Source organism: Doryrhamphus excisus, chromosome 10 (genome assembly GCF_030265055.1).
Source record: "Doryrhamphus excisus isolate RoL2022-K1 chromosome 10, RoL_Dexc_1.0, whole genome shotgun sequence".
Taxonomy (NCBI): Eukaryota; Metazoa; Chordata; class Actinopteri; order Syngnathiformes; family Syngnathidae; genus Doryrhamphus; species Doryrhamphus excisus.
The window spans coordinates 7,512,931-7,533,884 of NC_080475.1; the positions used below are offsets into that span (position 1 = coordinate 7,512,931).

The window sequence follows — 20,954 nt, forward strand, 5'->3', positions numbered from 1 at the left end:
CTTGTCTGTGTAGCATTATAGCATAGAGGAAGCGGGGTTGCTAATAGCTCTACCCGGGTTTTTTACACACTGGTAGTCCCGCAAAACACATTATTTATGATGTAGAACATTAAAATGCTTATGCTACTTACCATTGAGAGACGTAACCTCTTCTCTTGAGAAACTTCGGACTGTACAGTCTCTGCTTCTGGACCCGATTCTGGATGTATGTTAAAAGCAGACATTTTAAAAAGATAAATCACCGTATCAACCGTATCACCGTATCAACTCCTATTAAGTTGGCGGCACAAACCTGATGTCTTTGTATGCACTCTGCAGTGGGCGAAATCGCCGCTCTAATAATGTTTATCCATCCATCCAACCATTCTTCCTGGAGCATATCTCAGTTGTCTTCGGGCGAGAGGCGGCGTACACCCTGGACAGGGCACATACAGACAAACAACCATTCACACTCACATTCACACCTATCGACTATTTGGAGTCGGCAATTAACCTGTCTTTGGAATGTGGGAGGAAACCGGATATCTTTTTATTTATTTGCATTACTAACAAGTTACGTTTACATATTGTTCAGACAATGTCAACTGTACACTTCTCTTACACACTTACACACTTACACACTTACTCTTATACACTTCTGTATACAAAAATACATGACATAGGTAGTATGCACAACTTACATGAATGCAGCCAATCATTTTCCACATTTACATATGCACTCACATATTTTATTTAGACCACTCATTTGTTGTTGGGTCAAACTGGGAATATTTTGGAAACCCCCTGAATCCATTAAACGGATACTACTTGTTGTGATGAGAGTGGGAGGGTTGAGGTTGGTAGAGGGCGGGTATGAGGTTAAGTGACTAAGACATCAAGTTGCATAAAAAGGACCACAATGCTTAGCAAAGACACATATTGCAAGAAGACAACAAGAGACACCGCTCAAAACAAAGACGGATTCCACTTTTACAAAACTTTTTCACTGGGTGATTACTTTTTTTATCCTGTTTGCTAACAGGCGGGCTCCATAATGAGATCCTGTGCTTTGTTTGTGTGTCTGCTTTGGGGGCTGAGCACACAGGATGGATGGAGTCTTCCCCTGAAGTCAGTCCATGTCACATTTCCAGGAGACATCATCAAAAACTTGACTGATATACAGTTGGCAGAAGTGAGTAGAACAGATGGTGTACTTTTATCTCAATAGTGTCATAGCTGCCCAGAGAAGTAATTACCCGGTGTCAAAAAAGAAAGATTGTGTGCTTGATTACAGTGGGGGTGTGGATTTACTTTCTGTCCAAACTAAATGTTGTAAAGAGATGACTGATTGTCTTCAACCTAAAGTTATTTCTGATGTGCAGAGTTACCTGAAGAAGTTTGGCTACATGGAGATCTTGCAACGCAGCGGTTTCCAGTCTATGGTGTCCACCTCCAAGGCTCTGAAGAAGATGCAGAAACAGATGGGTCTGGAGGAGACGGGTGAGCTGGATTCAGCAACTTTGGAGATAATGAAGCGGCCTCGCTGTGGGGTGCCTGATGTGGCCAACTATAAAACATTCGAGGGAGACCTTAAATGGCAACATAATGATGTCACATACAGGCGAGTAAAGATTACTGTGTGCATAAGCCATATTTGTCAGAGAAACAAAATATTTAACAAGGCTATGCCTATGGCTATGCTATGCTATGGCGCTCTCCTCCACAGGATTGTCAACTACTCTCCAGACTTGGACATCTCTCTGACTGATGATGCTTTTGCCAGAGCTTTGAAGGTGTGGAGTGATGTGACGCCTTTGACGTTTACCCGCCTCTTTGAAGGGACGGCGGATATCATGATATCCTTTGGAAAAGGCGGTATGTGTTTTCAGAATGTCGTCTAGTCTATTTTTCATCACACTGATGTCATTATGACATTCCATCCATCCATTTTCTATGGCGCTTATACTCAGTAGGGTAGTGGGGCTATGCTGGAGCCTATCCCAGCTGACTTTGGGGCTAACAACCATTCACACTCACATTCATACCTATGGACAATTTAGAGTCACAAATGAAGCTAACATGCAAGTTTTTAGAATGTGGGCGGACACCGGAGTACCCGGAGAAAACACACGCACGGGGAGAACATGCAAACTCCACACAGAGATGCCCAAGTGGAGAATCGAAGCCAGGTCTTCCCAATCTCCTGACTGTGTGGCCTACATTCTAAGCACTCATCCACCGTGCGGCCATAATGACGTTCCCTTTATATTTGTGTCATCTACACTGCTTGATGGTATTTTTCAGACCATGGAGACCCATACCCGTTTGATGGAAAGGATGGTCTTTTGGCCCATGCATATCCACCCGGTGAGGGACTCCAAGGGGATGCCCACTTTGATGATGACGAAAACTGGACGCTGGGAAAAGGACCAGGTAGCGTTTGTCTCCCTCTGCTGCTCATCTCTGTGAATTGCAGCAAGGCCTGTTTTAACTTCTCCTGTCACAAACAGTTGTGAAGACTCATTTTGGGAATTCAGAGGGTGCCATTTGCCATTTCCCCTTCACTTTTGAGGGCAAATCATACACAGCATGTACCACCGATGGCCGCTCAGATAACCTTCCATGGTGCGCCACCACTGCTGATTTCAACAGGGACGGAAAATACGGCTTCTGTCCAAGTGAACGTAAGTGTGACAAAATGTTCTCTTCAGGAAATCCTGCGTGAAAGGTCAGCAATACAAAGGGGCGGTATCCCATATCACTGAACCTTAATTCTCTACCTGACAGTGCTATACACTTTTGGTGGAAACGCCAATGCAGCCCCGTGTGTCTTCCCATTTGTGTTCCTGGGGACGGAGTACAACGGTTGTACCACAGAGGGCCGCAATGATGGATATCGCTGGTGTTCCACCACAGACAACTTTGATAAGGACAAGAAATATGGACTCTGTCCCAGTAGAGGTAAGTAAGAGGAAAAATTATGCATGCATTCGATGAGATTCTATTTTCTTACCATGTCTTTGTCTGATCAGACACTGCTGTATCTGGTGGAAATTCTGAAGGAGAGCCGTGCCACTTCCCATTCACTTTCCTGGGTCAGCGGTACGATTCGTGCACCAGTGAGGGTCGCAATGATGGCAAACTGTGGTGTGCTACCACCAGCAGCTATGATGAGGACAACAAATGGGGCTTCTGTCGTGATGACGGTGAGAATTAAAAGACAAATCAAAGTGTTAAGTTATTTGACCTGCTTATTCATTAATGATCTGATTGTGATGCAGGTTATAGCCTCTTCTTGGTGGCCGCGCATGAGTTTGGACACGCCCTCGGTCTGGATCACTCCAATATTCGAGATGCACTGATGTACCCCATGTACAGCTATATGGAGAACTTCTCCCTGCATAGAGACGATATTGCAGGCATTCAGTATCTATATGGTATGACGCAAAAAAATCCTTCAAAAACCTTTATCACACACAATTCTGCATTAGCACGACGGATGAGTGGATAGCATGCAGGCCACACAGCTAGGAGACCGGAGTTCAATCCCATGTGGAGTTTGCATGTTCTCCCCGTGCATGCGTGGGTTTTCTCCGGGGACTCCGGCTTTCTCCCACATTCCAAAAACATGCATGCTAGGTTAATTGGCGACTACAAATTGTCCATGGGTATGAATGTGAGTGGGGTGGGAATGGTTGTTTGTCTATATGTGCCTGGGATTGGCTGGCGACCAGTCTAGGGTGTAACCCACCTCTCGCCCAAAGATAGCTGGGATAGGCTCCAGCGCCCCCATGATCCCCCCACGTGAGGATAAGCGGTAGAAAATGAATGAATGAATGAATGAATCCTGTATTATCTCCAAAGATCTAAATATAAATACTTTGTTCAGGACGCAGAGAAGGCCCAGACCCGATACCTCCGACTGACACACCTACCACAACACCATTTGAACATGAACCCACTACCACCCTAAAACCTGTGGATCCAACCAATGATGCCTGCAAAGTTAACAAATTTGACACCATCACTGTTATCAGTAACAATCTATACTTCTTTAGTGGCGGGTAAGAGAAAAACTGACTGATTAAAGACTGATAAGACAAGAAACAAGGAAGTCAAATATAGTGATGTTCTGTCATTAGGTATTACTGGAAGAAATCCACCAGCGATAACGGGGAGGTCAAAGGTGCGTTCAGAATTTCTGAGCATTGGCCAGCACTGCCAGCAGTCATTGATGCTGCCTTTGAAGACATTCTCACCAAGAAATTGTACTTCTTCTCTGGTAAGTGAGCTTCATGCATTGTACAAGGCACATGCAAATCCATAGTGACAACTTAACAAGCAGTAGGGTGTCTTTCCAGGGCGCCAATTCTGGGTTTATTCAGGACAGAATGTTCTGGGCCCCCGCAGCATAGAGAAGCTCGGCCTCCCCAACATCCTGGAGAAGGTGGAGGGAGCACTGCAGAGAGGGAAAAGCAAAGTCCTGCTTTTCAGTGGGGAGAAATACTGGAGGTGAGTTCAAATAAATTCATTAGTTGTATCAAACAAATTAGAAGTCAGAGAAGAAGAAGAAGTCAGGGTTACTCAATCTTAATATTGGATTCCATTATTTTTGTCTACAGGTTTGATGTGAAGACCCAGTATGTTGAAAGGGGCTACCCCCGATATACGCACACTGCTTTTGGTGGTGTTCCCAATGACCCCCATGATGTGTTCCAGTTCAAGGGTAAATGCTATTGTCTGTTACAGTTGTATATTAGCAGAGACTTGACAAATTCCCTAAATGTTTGTGGTACACAGCAACTCTATATACTGTAACTGTTGTGTATTTCTGCTTTAGGGTACATCTATTTCTACTGGGACCGTTTCTACTGGCGCATGACGTCCGGCAAGCAGGTGGATCGTGTTGGTTATGTCAAATACGACCTCCTCAAGTGTTCCGATTCTTGAACCCTTGTGAGGACTATTCTGTTGATATGTTGACAAACCTATGTCCTGCCTGTGCAGGAATTAGGGAGCGTGTAAATCAGCATTTATGCCTGATGAGAAATTGTATTGTTGATAGGGCATTGTTGATGTGATGCACACATTGGCCTTTATAGCATGTTAATCATGCTAAAAAACAAACTAACATCTGGATCAAATTCCAAAGTTTCTGAATAATTTATACATTAATTATCTGACTGGTGCAGACTTGTAAACAGCATTTCATTGTTTTGGTATCTGTTGTGTTTTTACAATCTACATGTATACTTTACATGCAATAAACATTCAGTCACAGAGCTCTGTAGATTGTCTTTTCGCTTTATGGTCGCCAGTATTTATCCACAACCGTAAAGAATCACAACATCGTATTACCCACCAACCGCAATGAGAAGGTAATAAATGTGTAAGCAAACGTAGGTAGGTCGTATAAATGGCAGCTTGGAAACTTTAAATAGATATATTTGTTTCTAAAATTAGACCTCAGACTTATGCTGACTTGAAGGATAGCGCCTGTATATATTCCTCCGCACAAACATGCGTGATTCGCCTTCCACTAAAGACAATAGTCCATTCGGTTATTCCATGTATCACGACAAAATACTGGTCACAAATTATTCAAACGGTTATATGAAAAACAATCAGAAAATAACCAAATTTAAAAGCATACGTTAGTGTCGACGATCCTCCCCAGTTCAAACAAACACAATAAATAAGACCCGGTCAGGCGAACAGGAAGTGAGGAGATTCTCATGGCGCCCGACGAGAATGAAGCTACAAATGTCTCCGACCAATGCCAGCGCTATTTAGCTTATCGACGCTAACGCATACGGTTCTCCGAGGAAATACAAGGTAAGAGAAAAATAATGGACACTCGCAATGTGGTTGAGATATTTTATTTTCTTCAGGGACATCGTTAGGGCGGTCCGGCGCAACCGGAGGCCCTCGAGGTCCCCAGTAGAGCTTTGAGAATGCCTGATGTAAAAGAGGCCCGCCTGTTGCAAAATGGCGACGCTTCACAGGCAGGATCAAGGGCAGCTAGGCCCCAAGATACCACATGCTAACATACACGTTGATTTGAAACGCGTGGCTACATAATTGTTACTTGGTTTAGTTCTGTTATTGATATCAACTATGAAAGCTCCCAACCTGACGTATATGATTACAAATTAATATTGTAGCTTGTTTATTTAACACAGCCGACAACAATGGCTGTCACTGTCCACAAATGTTGCTAAATAAAAGCAGAGGCGAGCCATGTTGACAACTTCAAGTGTCTTTAACGTCCCGTCGCTGTTAGCGCTTTAGTGGTACCTTGCCTGTCTTGTGTCGACCGACATTAAAGCTGCACACATATGTGTCTAGTAGGCTATCGTTGGGTTACTGCTGATGTACGTTGAACTCACAACATCACTGACATAAAATGAGCGATATAATTTAAACAAGACCAGAAGCTTATTCCACCGCCTACCGAATAATCGATGAATGTGGAGAGTGTAGTCGTAGTATATATATTTATTATTTTTAATGGAAACAATATTACAGCACCCTCGTTTCTTCGGTTAGTTTCCTTTACATTTCAATGCCTGGTACAACTAAAGGTACATTTGTTTGGACAAATATAATGGCAATGAAAAATGTGGTAGATTTCCAGGGCTGATATCATTCTGATATCATGACTATCTTCAAAAAGGCGTACATTGTAATACAACTAATGTAGTGACTCATTAGATTGTGCAAGTATATGTGTTGTTTTGTATACACGATACATGTTTTATCCAAACATTGTTGAAATAAAACATTTGTTTCCCCTAATGCTCAATATAAGAACAAGATGATTAACATGAAATCTCCCAGAATGCTGGTAGTCGTTTAACACAATGCTGTAATTCAAAGGCATGCTTGAAGATGCTATGACTTCAGTTATGCAGAGCTTATGATTTATTTTGTTTCCTTTCCTTTTTGCTGTGGCCAGTCATGGATCCAGAGGAGAATGAGGTGGAAAGCAGCAGTGATGCAGGCACCTCAGGGATGGAGGAGCCGTCTGAAAGCGGCATGGGCATGGAGTCATCTGAGGTTATGTCTGCAGACAGCAGTGATGCTGCCTCTACTCATGCACAAGCACCAGAGTCAGACTGCCACGTGGGACAGAGCTCAGAGGGACTGGTGGTACGATAAGTCTAATGATATCAACAAATGTTAAAGGGAACTCATGCTGTCTCATTACTATTGTCATTATTTTTCCTGCATCTCAAGGTCTTCATCCCAGAGACCAGCTCTAGTACAGATGTCAGAGTGTCATCAGTTAACCTCCCAGACTCGTCGTCGGTGGCCCAGTCCACCAGTGTGTCCAGTGTGTCCACAGTGACTCAATCAGTTCTAGTGTCAGAGTCAGCCCAAGTGGTTGTCCACTCCAGTGCTGTGTCGGAAGGTGCCATGATGGTTTCTGACTCGACTGCCTCTACCTCATCAGACCTGGGCTCTGCCATAGACAAGATCATTGAGTCCACCATAGGGCCTGACATCATGAATGGTATTGCTCCATCCTATTATGTCACAGAAAGAGCAGCCTTGCTTTTGATTGCTAAGAAACAAAACTGCTTGTCTGCTACTTTTCCAAAAGGTTGCATTGCAGTGACAAGTGCAGAAGATAGGGATGCAGAACCGACCCAATATTTCATACTACAAGGCCCAGATGATGGTACGTTTTAATGCTAATTCATTCATTGTATCCAACCATATACATGTCATTCCTTCACTAAATATATTTTTGATAACAGAACAAAGCATTCATTTTGATTTGGAATATTTACATATATTTAACTCTACAGGTTGACATGGGCGAAATAAAAATTGTTATTGTCACATGTTCAATTGGGACCAATCTTGTAACCCTGTATCATTGTATTTCAAATTGCTTTTGAAAATCCAGAAGATGTCCAGAGGATTATGTTGTGGTGGTCTACAACAGCATCACTTGTATCACTCTGCTTGTTCTGAGTGCCCGTTTTACATACATATAAATAAAGGTTTCATTTCCAGCAGCATTTTTTCACTGATGAACAATTAATTTATGTGTTTAAATGTGTACAATCAGTCAACATGTCTGTCTATGCTTTAGGTGCTCCTGTGGGAGCCCATATGTCATCCTCAGCTCTGTCTAATCGCATTGCCGTAGAAGCACCTGCTGAGGGTCCCACATCCACCTGTCTGGACCAGGGACACCTGCAGTGTAACTTGGAGCCAGACCAACCAGACGATCAGCCTGGACACTCTGGTTACCCAGAAGACAGCAGCAATCAGCCTGATCAGCCCCAACACTCTCACCCCTCTCAGTATATGGACTGCAGTGCAGATGGTCCAGACCAAACTGGGGAGTCAACATCATCTTACGTGGAGTGTTCAGGCGAAGAACCTGACCAGACGCGCTCCCAGTCAGGCTTCCCTGACTACAGTGGAGAGAACAGTGACCATGACCTGCCCGGATATGTGGAATGCAGCAGGGCTGATTCGAACCCCACCAGCCGGGAGCATTATGTTGTGGAATGCAGTGATGGGTATCTGTGCACTGTGGATGATGGAGTGCAGCCACATCATTCACGTTCCTACATCGACAGCAGTGCAGATCACAGGATCAAGACAAGCCGGCAGTATGCTGTTGAATATGGCGCCGAGTGTGTTGCAGCTGCAGATTCTGAGCAGCCTGGGTGTTCTCAGTATCAGGCAAGGAATGGGGATGATGATGATGATGAGCAGAACCAGGATCCCGATCAACCGCAGCACTCAGAACAGCAGCCCCAGCGTTCCTGTTACACGGAGAATAGCAATGGCCCTGATGAATCGCTTTATACTGATGACAGCTCCTCATCAGACCACCATGTAGTCGACACAGCAGATTCAAGGGGGGTCCCCGAGGCACTGGAGTGCAGTGAGAGCCAGCCAGGGCCATACATTAGCAGCAGTGGCACCTACAACTCCAACCCGGAACCAGAGGTGGTCCCACATTGCCCAGCCAGCCGAGATGAGGCTCGGAGCTCCCAGCAGCCTCAGGACGACGCTAAAGTGGGCCAGGAAATTGATGCATCAGTCGTGGCAGAAGGCTCTGCAGACAGGCCACCCAACCTGGCTGAGTTGGAGGAGATGATGGAAGTTGTGATTGTGCAGCAGTACAAGTGCAAGATGTGTCCATATAAGAGTGCCTCTAAGGACACACTCATTAACCACATGAGGGACAAACACTTTAAACCTACAAGTATGTTAGCATGGTCAGCTATGATCAACGGTCATGTCACTTTATTCTGTTTATCTTGTATATTTTTGCTGCTAAGGGGATTTGCAAACAAAGCGCAAACGTGGACGACCTCCCAAAAGTGCTGCGCTGGCCCATGGCCAGGCAGAACAGGAGGAAGCTGGACAAAGGAAGGCCGCACAGGCAGCGATATCCAGGTCTGTTCAGCCAGAGGAGGAGGACGATGATGTTCCTGATGCTGGTGCTCTTGATAATTCTGAAGGTGCGTGAAGAACCCTCACTTGCCTATCTATGATCACTTACACATTTTAATTAGATTGTGAATTGTCCATTACATACAGAACAAAAAGCCATGCATCCACTTTTTATCCACTTGTCCTCATTCGGGTCATGGGTAAGCTGAAGCCTATCCTAGCTGGCTTTGACCAAGAGGCTGGGGTCCACCCTGGACAGGTTACCAGTCCATCACAGGACACATAGTATAGACAAACAACCATTCACACTTACATTCACATCTACAGACAATTTAGTCTCCAATGGACCTAACATAGACAGACAGAATACTTTGTTAATCCCCTTGGGATTCCCGCAGGGAAATTGGCATGCCTTTGGGATGCAAGAGGAAGCTGGAGTACCCGGAGAAATCCCATACAAGCTTGGGGAGAAAATGCAAACTCCACATAGCGCTGTAGAGCCATATTTACCTATGCTCATTAAATCCTCAGGGGATAGTGACTACAACCCAGGTGAAGAAGACTGCGAAGGAAGGTTCCCATCCAGTATTAAAAAAACGACTCCTCCTATTTCCTCCTCCTCTCAAGCTCGTCCTAGACGTAAAATTGGCCGCCCGAGGAAATACAGCCTTCTGGAAGAAGGCTACAACAGCAAAGGTGGTCAGTTTTAAAAGATTGGTACAATAACCAGCCTGCTCAAGAAAGCTCTCACTGTGTATCTCTGTTGGTCTCTTTCATAGAGGCAGAGAGTTTAGTAAAGAAGCCAAGAATGAACGAAGATCCAAGCGCTGCCGATGAGGCAAGCTCATCTGGCTTAGATAATGATGGCCCCGCTCTGGTGACTGATGGGGACAGAGCAGAGGCAGCAGTAAGCCAGTCCGACTCGGAGAACAAAGACCCATCGTCCAACTCACAGCCAGAAGAGTTCTTTGAGCGAAAACGAGGTCGGCCCTCCAAGTGCTTTCTACGCAAGAAGTACAAGAAGCATTTCAGTCGCAAGTAAATGTCAACTTAGTGTGTTCTGTTAAAGCGCTTTTGTTTTTCTGGGGTTTTTACTCCAGTTTTAGTCTACAAATGCCACATCTTTATCTAGTTCAGTAAGTGTAGTAGTAGTAGACGTAGTAAACTGACAAATACTGTCTTATAGCATTCATAAGCATTCACAATTTTGTTTTTTCTTTTACTTTTAGTCAGTACTACAAATCCCTCAAACCGCTCTTGAGACCTCACAGTTGTTATATTTGCGGCTCTCGCTTCCTCACTCAAGACGATCTGCGCTTCCACGTGGAGTCCCATGAGGGCAACGACCCAGAACTTTTTAAATGCCTCCAGTGCAACTATCGCTGCAAGCGCTGGTCCTCTCTCAAGGTCTTTTCTCATAAAAGCTCATTGCACACTCTGCTGAGATTATACGGTATGTACAGCTGTGCATTGTCCCGTGTGTTTGTTCTGCAGGAGCACATGTTCAATCATGAAGGTACGAAGCCTTTCAAGTGTGAGAAGTGCGATTACTCGAGTGTCTACAGAAAAGATGTTGTTCGTCACTCAGCAGTTCACAGCAAAGACAAGTAGGCCCCTAAGTCCACCATACATGAAAACATGTGCAACTAGGTTTCACAAATTCTAACTGCATTTATCATCTTGCCGTCTATTAGGAAAAAAAACAAAGTAATGGTAAGTTCAGTTTTATTTCATTGCCAGATGACATTTATATTAAAATGGTAACAATGTACCATCATGCTTAAGTACAATGGCTGCAGTCTGCTTTGAACCACTTATTTAGTCAAATGTGTTGCATTCTGTAAAAATTTTGCAGGTGATGACACTATCCGAGTTCCCGTGTCCTGTGTGTCACAAGGTCTACCCCATGCAGAAGAGGCTCACGCAGCACTTGAAGACCCACAGTGCAGAGAAACCACACATGTGTGATAAGGTCTGAGAACAAGGAAACAAATCGCATCTCTTTTTATGATGGTTTTGAGCATGTGAATGTTGTTTGGTGCCTGGTCATTTGGTCATGGTGCCTTTTTTGCTCCAAAATAGAATAGAAATGCTAAGTGTTCTTCTTTTTTGTTTTCAGTGTGGCAAATCCTTCAAGAAGCGGTATACATTCAAAATGCACCTCCTTACCCACATTCAGACTGTGGGAGACAGCAAGTCAGTAATACAAAATTGTTTTTCTCTTTGTTGTTTTAATTTAAGTGCATCTCTTATCACAATCCTCTACTTCTAATAAAGCTCTGTTGATACAGTAGCTGCCAAGCAACAATCTGCATTGATCCTTCAGTTAAATATGCAGAGTAAACCAGTTTGTGAATTTTCAGGTTCAAGTGTGAGTTTTGTGATTACACCTGTGACAACAAGAAGCTGCTGCTGAACCATCAGCTGTCTCACACCATCGACCGACCCTTCAAATGCGACTACTGTAAATACTCCACTTCCAAAGAAGAGTTCTTAGTGTCCCATCTGGCCATTAAACACACAGGTCAGGATGTGGTGTGTTTTAAAAACTGTTATTAATCCACTTTGTAACTGTTTGGACGGTGCTCTAAATGTGTCCTCCATAGGAGAGAAACCTTTCTCCTGCGATATGTGTCACTTCGTCACAAAGCACAGGAAGAATCTGAGATTACACATACAGTGTCGCCATCCGGAAGCTTTTGAAGAGTGGTCCGTCTCTCACCCCACGGAGCCGACCAAGAGACGACGCAAGCCTTTTTTCACCCTCCAGCAAATGGAGGCGCTTAAAAAGCAACATGAGGAAGGAACACAAGCCTTGCCCAATATTGTTAGTCTATGCTGTCATTTACAATTGATGCACATTTTTAGCTTGATAATGGTGGGAACATTGACAATGTTTTTCTTGTTTTGGTCACATGTCAGGTTTCAGTGGATCCCATAACTCTTCACACCATTCAGGGAATGGGAAATGCCTCAGTGGCACAGGACGCACTCGGAAATACCACCATCATCTATGAACAAGGTTAGACGTACTTCCAAAACATATTTTCATTTGGAACTTGCATTTTATTGAATCAGAAATAAATGTTAAATATTTTAAGCGGTATGGAAAATGGATGGGTGGATTGTCTTTTTTTATTCAATAGTAGTACACTCCCTTGAAGACAAACTGAATTTAATTGTCTTCGTCCACTCCCCAGGTGAATCCGGTGATCTCTCCTCCCAAAATGCCCTGAGCCTGCTGTTAAATATGAGCAACGCTCGGGAATTGGTTGGGAACTCCTTACAAGTTGGTGCAACTGCTCATATAGTAAAGTATTTTGGAAAGAGTTCAACAAGAGCTCAACAAACACCGTTGATGATTGTCAACTTAGGTGGCGGTGCTGAAGTCAGATGGCAGTGCAGAGGTGAAAGCTTTGGAGGGAGAGTGGAGTGCAATGCCCACAGTCCCGGGCCAAGCCCAGAAAGTTGTAACCGTCCATGTGTCCGAGAGCGGCGAGACCGTTCTGCAGGAGGCCTATGAGGCAACCACCTCTGGGACAGGAGAGCTGGCTCAGATTGCTATAGAAACCTATGAGGACGAAGGGGAGTTCAATATGGTGGAGCAAGTGGCAGAAGTAGTCCAAAGCTCTGACCGCAGGTGTGGTAGTGCTAACTGTTCATGCACCCTTCATTCATCTCTAAATTTTGTAGTCACTGGACGAAGGGCATTTTTTCATATGGCCAGCATCAACTGTCAAATTTAACCTCCTGCAGTAAAGAGAAGAACGACCCCTCTCAGCCTGCGGAGGATTCCGAAGCACAGAACCTGAAAAGTGAAAAGTTCTACCTTGCTCCTGGACTGCCTGAAAGAGTTTTGCAACAGGTGGAGGTTTGTTTGTTTCTTTCGTCTTTTTTTTTCCCTTCCGGAGTCGCCACAGCGGATCTAATAACGTTAGATTGCTGAATAGCTGTGTGTAATGTAATGTGCTCTTTAAGGTTTTTTTCATGTACTTTCAGCTGAGCAGTGAAGCTCCCACCTCTCCTCCTGCTATGAGCTCACTTGGTGTCAACACCAAGCGGTTCTGCTGTCGCATATGCATGGAGTCGTTCCAAGGCCGTTCTGACATGGAGAACCACAAGAGGGCGCACTTGGGTCCTAACATCTTCAAGTGCCCTGACTGTGACTTCACCTCAAACTCCTGGCCTGAGGTCAAGGTGAGCTCTACAAATAAACATAAAGCTTTCTAAAATAAAAAGCAAATCTTACATGATGCCCGTTTGTTTGCTTTAGGTTCACATGGAGCTGCATTCCTACCTGCGACCGCACAAGTGTTCCATTTGCAGCTTTGCCTCCAAGAACAAGAAAGACCTGCGCAGACACTTGCTGACCCACACCAAAGAAAAGCCATTTTCTTGCAAGCTTTGTGGCCAAAGGTAGGAACAACGGTTTTAAGCTTAAAGGGATAGTTGGGATTTTTTGACATGAAGGTGTGTGACACCCACAAAAGTGAAGCTCGCCAACAGCCACTCACTCCCCACTCGGTGTCCTGAGCCCAGTTCTGCTGGGATTTGGGTCCTGAGGAAAGTAGTTCCAGCTAGTTGCTGGGGACACTTAAGTAAAGAGCTTGGCTTCTCAAAACAATACGCGTTCAAAAGCATCATACATTTGCATCACAAAAATGTCTACTAGAAAAAAATCTAACCTCTCACAAATCACTAATTATCTATCCCAATTTGCATGATCATATTTCCATTCGTATATTTTAATGTTAATTGGATAATGATCAATTCTGAAGTTGTCTCTTTACCTCTATTACAGTCACTGTATTTAAGCAAAATATATTGTACTCTTCAAGGCAGTAGAGACTGTTGTACTCTTTTTGTGATGCATGTGTACTTTAAATGTACCCTGTGAGTTGAATAGCTGATGCTTTTCTAACCAGCTTCAATCGCAATGGCCACCTGAAGTTTCACATGGAGCGTCTCCACAACCAGGAGCACCCCACTCGTAAGAGCCACACCCTCACATCCCAGCAGACCATCATAGTCAACAGTGATGACGAGGCTCTGACTACATTACAGTGTAAGCGACCTACGTCTTTCTTAATGATAAAAAAATGAAAACAAGCAACACATTTAAAGTAAAGCCAAGGAGTAATCGTGTTTGTCTGTTACAGCCCTGCAGGCCCATCAGACGGTCATCAGTCCAGACCGTCTGCAGGCTCTCAGTCAAGAGCACATAATTGTAGCCCAAGATCAGTATCTATCAAACCAGGTGGGAACTTAACCCTAACCACAAGAATATTTGTTTTGTATGCTTTTCTTTTTTTGTGGGAGCTCGCCGTGAGTACATTTTGACCGCCACAAATAGTTTTGGGACGACCCCATAAACACATTATAATGGAGCTGTCTGTGAATGTAGCTGTCTTGACAGCTCCAGACATAACTCTGCTTCTTGACACACCTCACACACAACTGCTCTGCCAGAGAATAAGAAGACGTAGCCTGAGGCATCAATTTTGCCAACTTTGCACCGATCCCTCAAAAAATAAAAAAAACAATAAAATATTTGATTTGCCAACTTTGTCACTATATTTAGCGTTTTTCCAAAAAGTTAGTATCGACGAATTTAATCAAATCGTTTTTTTTCCCTGGTATTTTTGGAGACTCATATGAAAGCACATATTGCTCCAACAGGTTGAACAATCTAAAATGAATCACTTACATATCACACATCGGCTGCTGGAAGTGCACATAAAAATGGAACAACATGGCTTGAAAAACAACAACTTGACAAAACTCTGCTAGCAGTATAATTTCTTGAATTGAAATTCACATCAAATGAAGTTGGTGTCACAGCCTTACTCGTTTTAAATGATACACCATGTTGGTAGTTGTGATATGTAAGAAACGGCTGATACAAGTTGCGCCTTGTTTTCTTGGGTTCATCTTTAACTTTTTCAAAATACTTCTACACTGGAGGATTTTCAGTAGCCATGATGACCAAATAATCATTCGATGATGATGGTCAATGTAGCGCTTCCTTCGGCTCCTTTGGATTGTGTAACTGCAGCTAGTTTATTTGTACATTTGTTTGTGTATTTGTATAACAAAGACCTTCTGTGTAAAAATGTAGTAGCTGTAGGCTCCCCAGTGTAGTCAGAATTGTATAATCTTGAACACATGACATTTTCATACAATTGGACAGTCAGGTTCAGACTCGTCCAAATCAAATCATCGAATATTTGAAGACACCTATGGGAAACACTGCATTTAGCTACAAAATACATACATTGCTTGACACATTCCGTCTTTGCATTGGGCAGGAGGAGGGCACATACATTCAGCAGATAACCACCATAGATGGACATACAGTCCAGCACCTTATGACAGGAGACAACCAGGTCACTGAGGTTTGACGCTTTTCTGAAATTCTACCACCTGACTAAAACCTTGTTGTCTAAATGACTGACTTAGAACACCTGTGTTCAGGTCCAGTATATCATCTCACAGGATGGAGTGCCGCACTTAATCCCGCAGGAGTATGTTGTAGTAGCAGACAGCAATCACATACAGGTGAGCATGCTGGACTTACTACCGTAGCTGAGTGATGCATGAAGAATGTGAGGTTGATGGTGGATCTACTAAATGTCACTCAGATGTCAGATGGGCACATCGTTCAATATGAGCATGAAGGAGTCTTTCTGCAAGAGCAACACGTGAGACACCTCAAACACAACAAGTATTAGAAAGTGCGGCTGTTGAAACTTGCATTTGTCATTCAGATCACAGTAAGCCATGACAGTCAGATCCAGTACCTGCCTGCTAGTTCGGAGGAGCAAGATATGGAGGCCGCAGCCCACTCTGCCGTCACAGGTCTGCTCTCTTATTGGATGGTTTGCATGATTATGTTCACAGGCCTCTGCTGCACTTGCTATATTTACATTTACGATACAGTCCACTGCTGTTGTTTTGACACTGCAAGTGGACCGTTTATCACACATTCGCTGTCTCTTGACCGCCCAGTGAAAACGATCACCTTTACAGGCCTGAAAGTTAAAAAAAAAATCCTGAAAAATCCTTTCTTACAGAATCTGCACCTTTTCCAGCTGTATGCCGTTAGATTTATTGCTTCCTGCCAAAACAGTCTGTTATAATTTATTCCACCAATGGCCCGCTTCCGAGCACGACCACTCCGCTGTGACATGTCACACTCGATGTGCTCCTAAGTACCGTACTTCCAGACGACTGCCGAACCCACTTGCCAATTTCCTTGAGGGAATCCTAAAGGGATCAATAAAGTATTCTGTCTGTCTGTTCTAATTTTGTGGGTGTAGGAGTTTATAATGAACGAATAAAGTCTTTGGCAAGCTAATTGAAAAGTGGAGCTGACCCCTGACTTACTGCGTATGAACTCAAAGAGTGGTATTTTTGGATGTCCCATACTATCGGCCACCAATACCAGCACTCTTGCACCAGGCTTGGCATGGTCATTTGTCACTTTAATGTTCTTGATGACTTCCACTCCTTTTGAGAAAGTCATCTCGGCTGGTCCATGTTTATGGATCATGATCCATAAAGTCTGCTGATATACCAAACTTCTCAAAGAGTCCTGCGGTATTCTGTGTCACAAAGTCTTGCAGTTAGCTATCCTGGATAAGCAACGTTGCAACTTTGATGCAACTTTACCATCTCACGTATTGTAGCTGCTGGAACATTGGGATCAAAGGAAGGTGAGGCCAACTAACCTGCTCTGAAAGATGTCAAAGTGGGAGACCTAACTCGGAGACATTTACATGGTTGTCTTTTTATGCCTGCGGGTCTTTTAGCAAGCAGGCCATTAGTCACCAATTGCAAAAATCTGGATGTTTTAACAATAATAAACCATGGCTTGCTCTTACAAAGTCAAAAGATGAGAAATGAGATGCTGCTGCATTGAGCTATCCAAGCCCAACAACAAATATCCCGGGTTATTGTTAGGTTAAGGCTTAGGGTTTTGGGGCCAGAGTAGGGTTGGTGTACCCTATTACAACTTGCAATAAACTGAGAGGACAATTATGTAGAAATTGGGTGTGGATACTGAGGAACTGAAGCTGAACTGGAATGCTGTATGGAACATGTGCAATTGGAGGACATTTTTTGGAATGTTAGGCTGGATCTTTTGATGCTAGAATGGTTTGAATTGGTTGGTGTGTTTGTGGAAATTCCATTCATTTTGGGGAGAATTTTTGGCGGGCAAAATATGGAATATCAGGAGACATAGATGGCCTGAAGCATTTTAATTAACTCAACTTAACTGGAGGTGGACTGGGTTGGCAACTATAGAACTAGTAAATACATTCAGTAAAAACTTTTTTTGTTGTTGTAATATGTAAAGCACATTGTGCTACATTTTGTGTATGAAAAGTGCTCTACAAATACAGTTTGATTGATTGATTCAAGATCAAAGAGAATTTGTTTCTGCAGAAATTTAGAAGTTTTGGAATTGTTTATTATTCTTACTCTTGTAGTGTTGATCGTAAAAATTGGGTGGAATAAAAAATAACCAACATTTTGTATGTTCTTCAGCATTCACACAATTAGAACACCTTTTCAACAAATGAAAGTGTCATACAATCAGTATGTGTCAATCTCTGTTTCAGCAGTAGCAGATGCAGCGATGGCACAGGCCCAGACCGTCTACAGGAAAGCAACACCTGAGCAGCTGGAGAAGCTCCAGCAGCAGGGCATCCACTACGACGTCATTACTTTCACTGACTAATTGAAGGCGGCCCACAATCGGCTACGAAATAATGCCAACATAATGCAAACACAAGCCACTATGAAAAGGAGCATGACCTCAATTTGAGTTATGCATTAACTGTCTCTATACTGCAACTCTGGTTTGCTCGTTTTTTGCACTTGTCTCTTCTTTTCCTCATCCGGCAGTTCATTGAAGTGCAGTTTGAGTCAGCCTCATCTCTGAAATCAGCTTTACGTGCCTCAGCTGTTTTGATTTGCAAGACAATGTTATCTGGGGAAAATGTATTTAGGTTGAATTTGGAATTATACAGAGCATTTATGAATGTTTTCATTTTGTGAGAATAGCAAAATTATGCTTATTGAAAATGAATATGTACATACCATTTTTGCATTTGTCTTCTGGTGAATCTGAAGTGTTTAATAAGCTAATAGCTAACACCAAATAAAACACTTTCTTTAGATTCCTTTGTGTGTTTATCATTGTGTAGGTTTGACACTTTTTTATGATAGATGCTTTATGCCAGTGATTAGCATTTGGCCATACAGTCAGGACATTGGGAAGATTCGGATGGATGGGCTTTATATCGGGGTCACCAACCCGTCCATCGGGAGCCAGTAGTCGATTTTTGGGAGACCAGGAGAATGTTAGAAAACATGTATGATAATAATCTGATCTCAGTTTTATGCTGCCGATACAATAATCTATGAGTGAGATCGGCCCATACAAATAACCACATACATGAAGTGTAGTACAGTGTTAAATGTACTACCGGGTATATTAGGGGTCACCACATTTTTTTGTCTGGCCAAAATGGCCAAGGGAAACAGTATATAATTGTTATTTTTGCTGAAATCAGCATGCTGAATCGCAAATACGCAGGAATTCACTGTGTACAATATATACAGTTTGTAACATCAAAGGGACTAATGGTTGCTGCCAAATCTACTGTCATAACACACAATGTTGAAAATTTGGATGCCCAATTTCAGTTCAGTAAACGTGAAAAGGGAAGTTATGGCAGCATTCCCGATGACAAAATTGCATCAAGGAACACATTTGCCTGCCGAAGCTGCTAGATGAAGACCTTCCTCTTTTTATTTGCAAAAGTGCTCATCCACCCTGAATAATTATTTGAAAATGAATTTGTTCTTTGTCCTTCTTCTCTTGTTAGGTAAGGCAAAAAAAAAAAATCACTAAACTATTTCCTGTGTGTAAACATTTTTTGGGGGGGGGGGTTTACAGATATCCCTGGATTGAGTGCCCTGCAGACTGTTGAGGAGTTTGGCAACATTTTTCTGAGACTTGACTTCCCATCGGTTTATAACCAACACATCAAGTCCTGCTGTAAGGTTTATACCAGCGGGTGTCAGACTCTTCTGGACAGTACAGGATACACCAACGATTTCTTAAGAGGAAGAGTGACTACGATTGAGACAAACAGTTGGATTGTCTTCACAATATCAAGGGTTCAGATTCCTGATGGAGGCTACTATAGGTGTGCTGTGCTGGGTGCTCCCAGCTACATGTACACAGATTATTTTTTTCGCGTGTCTGGTAAGTCTTTGTTTTCATGTTCCTTAGTTTTAGGGAAATATCCCTCTTTTTCAAATGCTAATGATGACAGTCGACAGAACCAACACTCATGACTTAATGCAACTTTAATCCATACCGTAATTTTAAGCAGAAAACCTTTCAATATGCAGATGCTTCAGCTGACCACAGCCAATCCTACGTCTCGCTGTCAAAAACTGTTCAGTACCCCAATGCGCCAACAAGTCCAGTGTTGACTAGTTCACAAGTAGCACGAGAGGACAGCGATTCTCCCAGGTACTGGTTTCACTCATTAATGAACTTCTAATATGCTCACTCTGTCACTCTGTGATGCCGGGACACAATAGTGATCCTTGTCTCCTTTCCAGAGCTGTCTGGACTTTTGGTCCACTAGTAGCTCTTGTTGTATCCGTGAGCATCATCCTTGTTGTTGCCTCGGTGATTGGAGCCATTTGCTTCAGAGTCAAGATTAAATCCAAAGATTTAGGTAAACATGGAGATTTTTCGTGTGTAAATCATTCAAATCCAGATTGTCATTGTCATTTTGTGGATGGTACAGTTTTTCTAAATGGAATCATTTCTTTCTAGACAAGTATGGAAAATGTCTGCATGAGTCACCCAAACAAGAGGCCACAGTAGGTGTCGAAAAGGAGACATGAGACCTCAGTGACACACTTTTGTTGCACTTCTGTTTTAAGAAAAAGGACCATGTTTGGTGACAGAGTGTTTCTGCTTCTAGGAGACGACTGGTGTGATCTACAGTACCGTGGATTTTTGTCATCAGGACGACCCTGCTAAGCTGTACGCCAATGTGAATATACCAAAGACAAGAGGCTCTCACTCCCACGGGAGGCCAAAGCATGATGGTGGTGTGGAGTACTCCATACTAGCACTCCACCAGTGAAAGAGCAGGGGTGCAGTTTGTAATAAATTAGGTGGAAATGTGGTCACTACACGTTTTTTGCTGCAATACCCGTGTTAAAAAACCCTGAGTAGATCTACTGATTCTGGTGGGAAAAGGCTATTTGCAAATTCAAGAGGCAAGTGTTAGATAATGGATCGATGGCATAGTCAATTCATTTGGAGCTCTTAATACATGATGATATGATAGTACAGGCCATAAGTTTGGACACACCTTCTCATTCAATGCGTTGTCTTTATTTTCATGACTATTTGGGGACACATTTAAAGCTTTTGCAATTTTCCAGACTGACTGACCTTCATTTCTAAAAGTAATGATGGCCACTCATTTTTCTTTAGTTAGCTGATCGGT

The 20,954-nt window shown here is 43.1% G+C and overlaps 3 protein-coding genes and 1 long non-coding RNA gene across 14 annotated transcripts; 3 read left to right on the top strand and 1 right to left on the bottom strand.

The window, feature by feature from the left end:
• Positions 1 to 298: 298 nt before the first annotated feature.
• Positions 299 to 5,803, bottom strand: LOC131136593 (uncharacterized). 2 transcript variants are annotated; one of them, XR_009131768.1, is made up of 3 exons: positions 5,633 to 5,803; positions 2,993 to 4,438; positions 299 to 1,546 (listed from the first exon to the last, which is right to left on the bottom strand). It is a non-coding gene; the product is annotated as an uncharacterized LOC131136593 (long non-coding RNA). The 2 variants fall into 2 exon arrangements; XR_009131767.1 differs by having other exon boundaries at positions 299 to 2,442.
• Positions 901 to 5,227, top strand: LOC131136590 (matrix metalloproteinase-9-like). The gene is made up of 13 exons (XM_058083643.1): positions 901 to 1,171; positions 1,362 to 1,600; positions 1,706 to 1,854; positions 2,284 to 2,412; positions 2,490 to 2,663; positions 2,767 to 2,940; positions 3,012 to 3,185; positions 3,261 to 3,416; positions 3,869 to 4,043; positions 4,122 to 4,261; positions 4,341 to 4,491; positions 4,602 to 4,705; positions 4,820 to 5,227. Exons 1-13 carry the CDS (start codon positions 1,034 to 1,036, stop codon positions 4,927 to 4,929), a joined length of 2,013 nt encoding a protein of 670 aa, XP_057939626.1. The 5' UTR covers positions 901 to 1,033; the 3' UTR covers positions 4,930 to 5,227.
• On the top strand, positions 5,650 to 18,590 carry LOC131136589 (zinc finger protein 335-like). Of its 10 annotated transcripts, none has more exons than XM_058083632.1 (28): positions 5,650 to 5,814; positions 6,938 to 7,131; positions 7,219 to 7,495; positions 7,586 to 7,663; positions 8,084 to 9,214; positions 9,291 to 9,473; positions 9,937 to 10,104; positions 10,185 to 10,443; positions 10,635 to 10,812; positions 10,900 to 11,012; positions 11,100 to 11,118; positions 11,261 to 11,377; positions 11,525 to 11,601; positions 11,769 to 11,929; positions 12,012 to 12,232; positions 12,328 to 12,427; positions 12,606 to 12,694; positions 12,780 to 13,045; positions 13,162 to 13,276; positions 13,405 to 13,602; positions 13,679 to 13,821; positions 14,331 to 14,470; positions 14,565 to 14,662; positions 15,714 to 15,800; positions 15,880 to 15,963; positions 16,047 to 16,106; positions 16,173 to 16,263; positions 18,030 to 18,590. In XM_058083632.1, the coding sequence occupies exons 2-28, from the start codon at positions 6,940 to 6,942 to the stop codon at positions 18,146 to 18,148; spliced, it is 4,764 nt and encodes a 1,587-aa protein (XP_057939615.1). In that variant the 5' UTR covers positions 5,650 to 5,814; positions 6,938 to 6,939; the 3' UTR covers positions 18,149 to 18,590. The 10 variants fall into 10 exon arrangements, with proteins under 10 accessions (XP_057939615.1, XP_057939617.1, XP_057939619.1 ...); XM_058083634.1 differs by having other exon boundaries at positions 18,033 to 18,590; XM_058083636.1 differs by having other exon boundaries at positions 15,714 to 15,791.
• Positions 18,591 to 19,192: 602 nt separating this feature from the next.
• LOC131136799 (uncharacterized) lies at positions 19,193 to 20,585 on the top strand. Its single transcript, XM_058084051.1, has 6 exons — positions 19,193 to 19,301; positions 19,373 to 19,684; positions 19,834 to 19,957; positions 20,050 to 20,168; positions 20,270 to 20,316; positions 20,421 to 20,585. Exons 1-6 carry the CDS (start codon positions 19,268 to 19,270, stop codon positions 20,583 to 20,585), a joined length of 801 nt encoding a protein of 266 aa, XP_057940034.1. The 5' UTR covers positions 19,193 to 19,267.
• Positions 20,586 to 20,954: the final 369 nt, after the last annotated feature.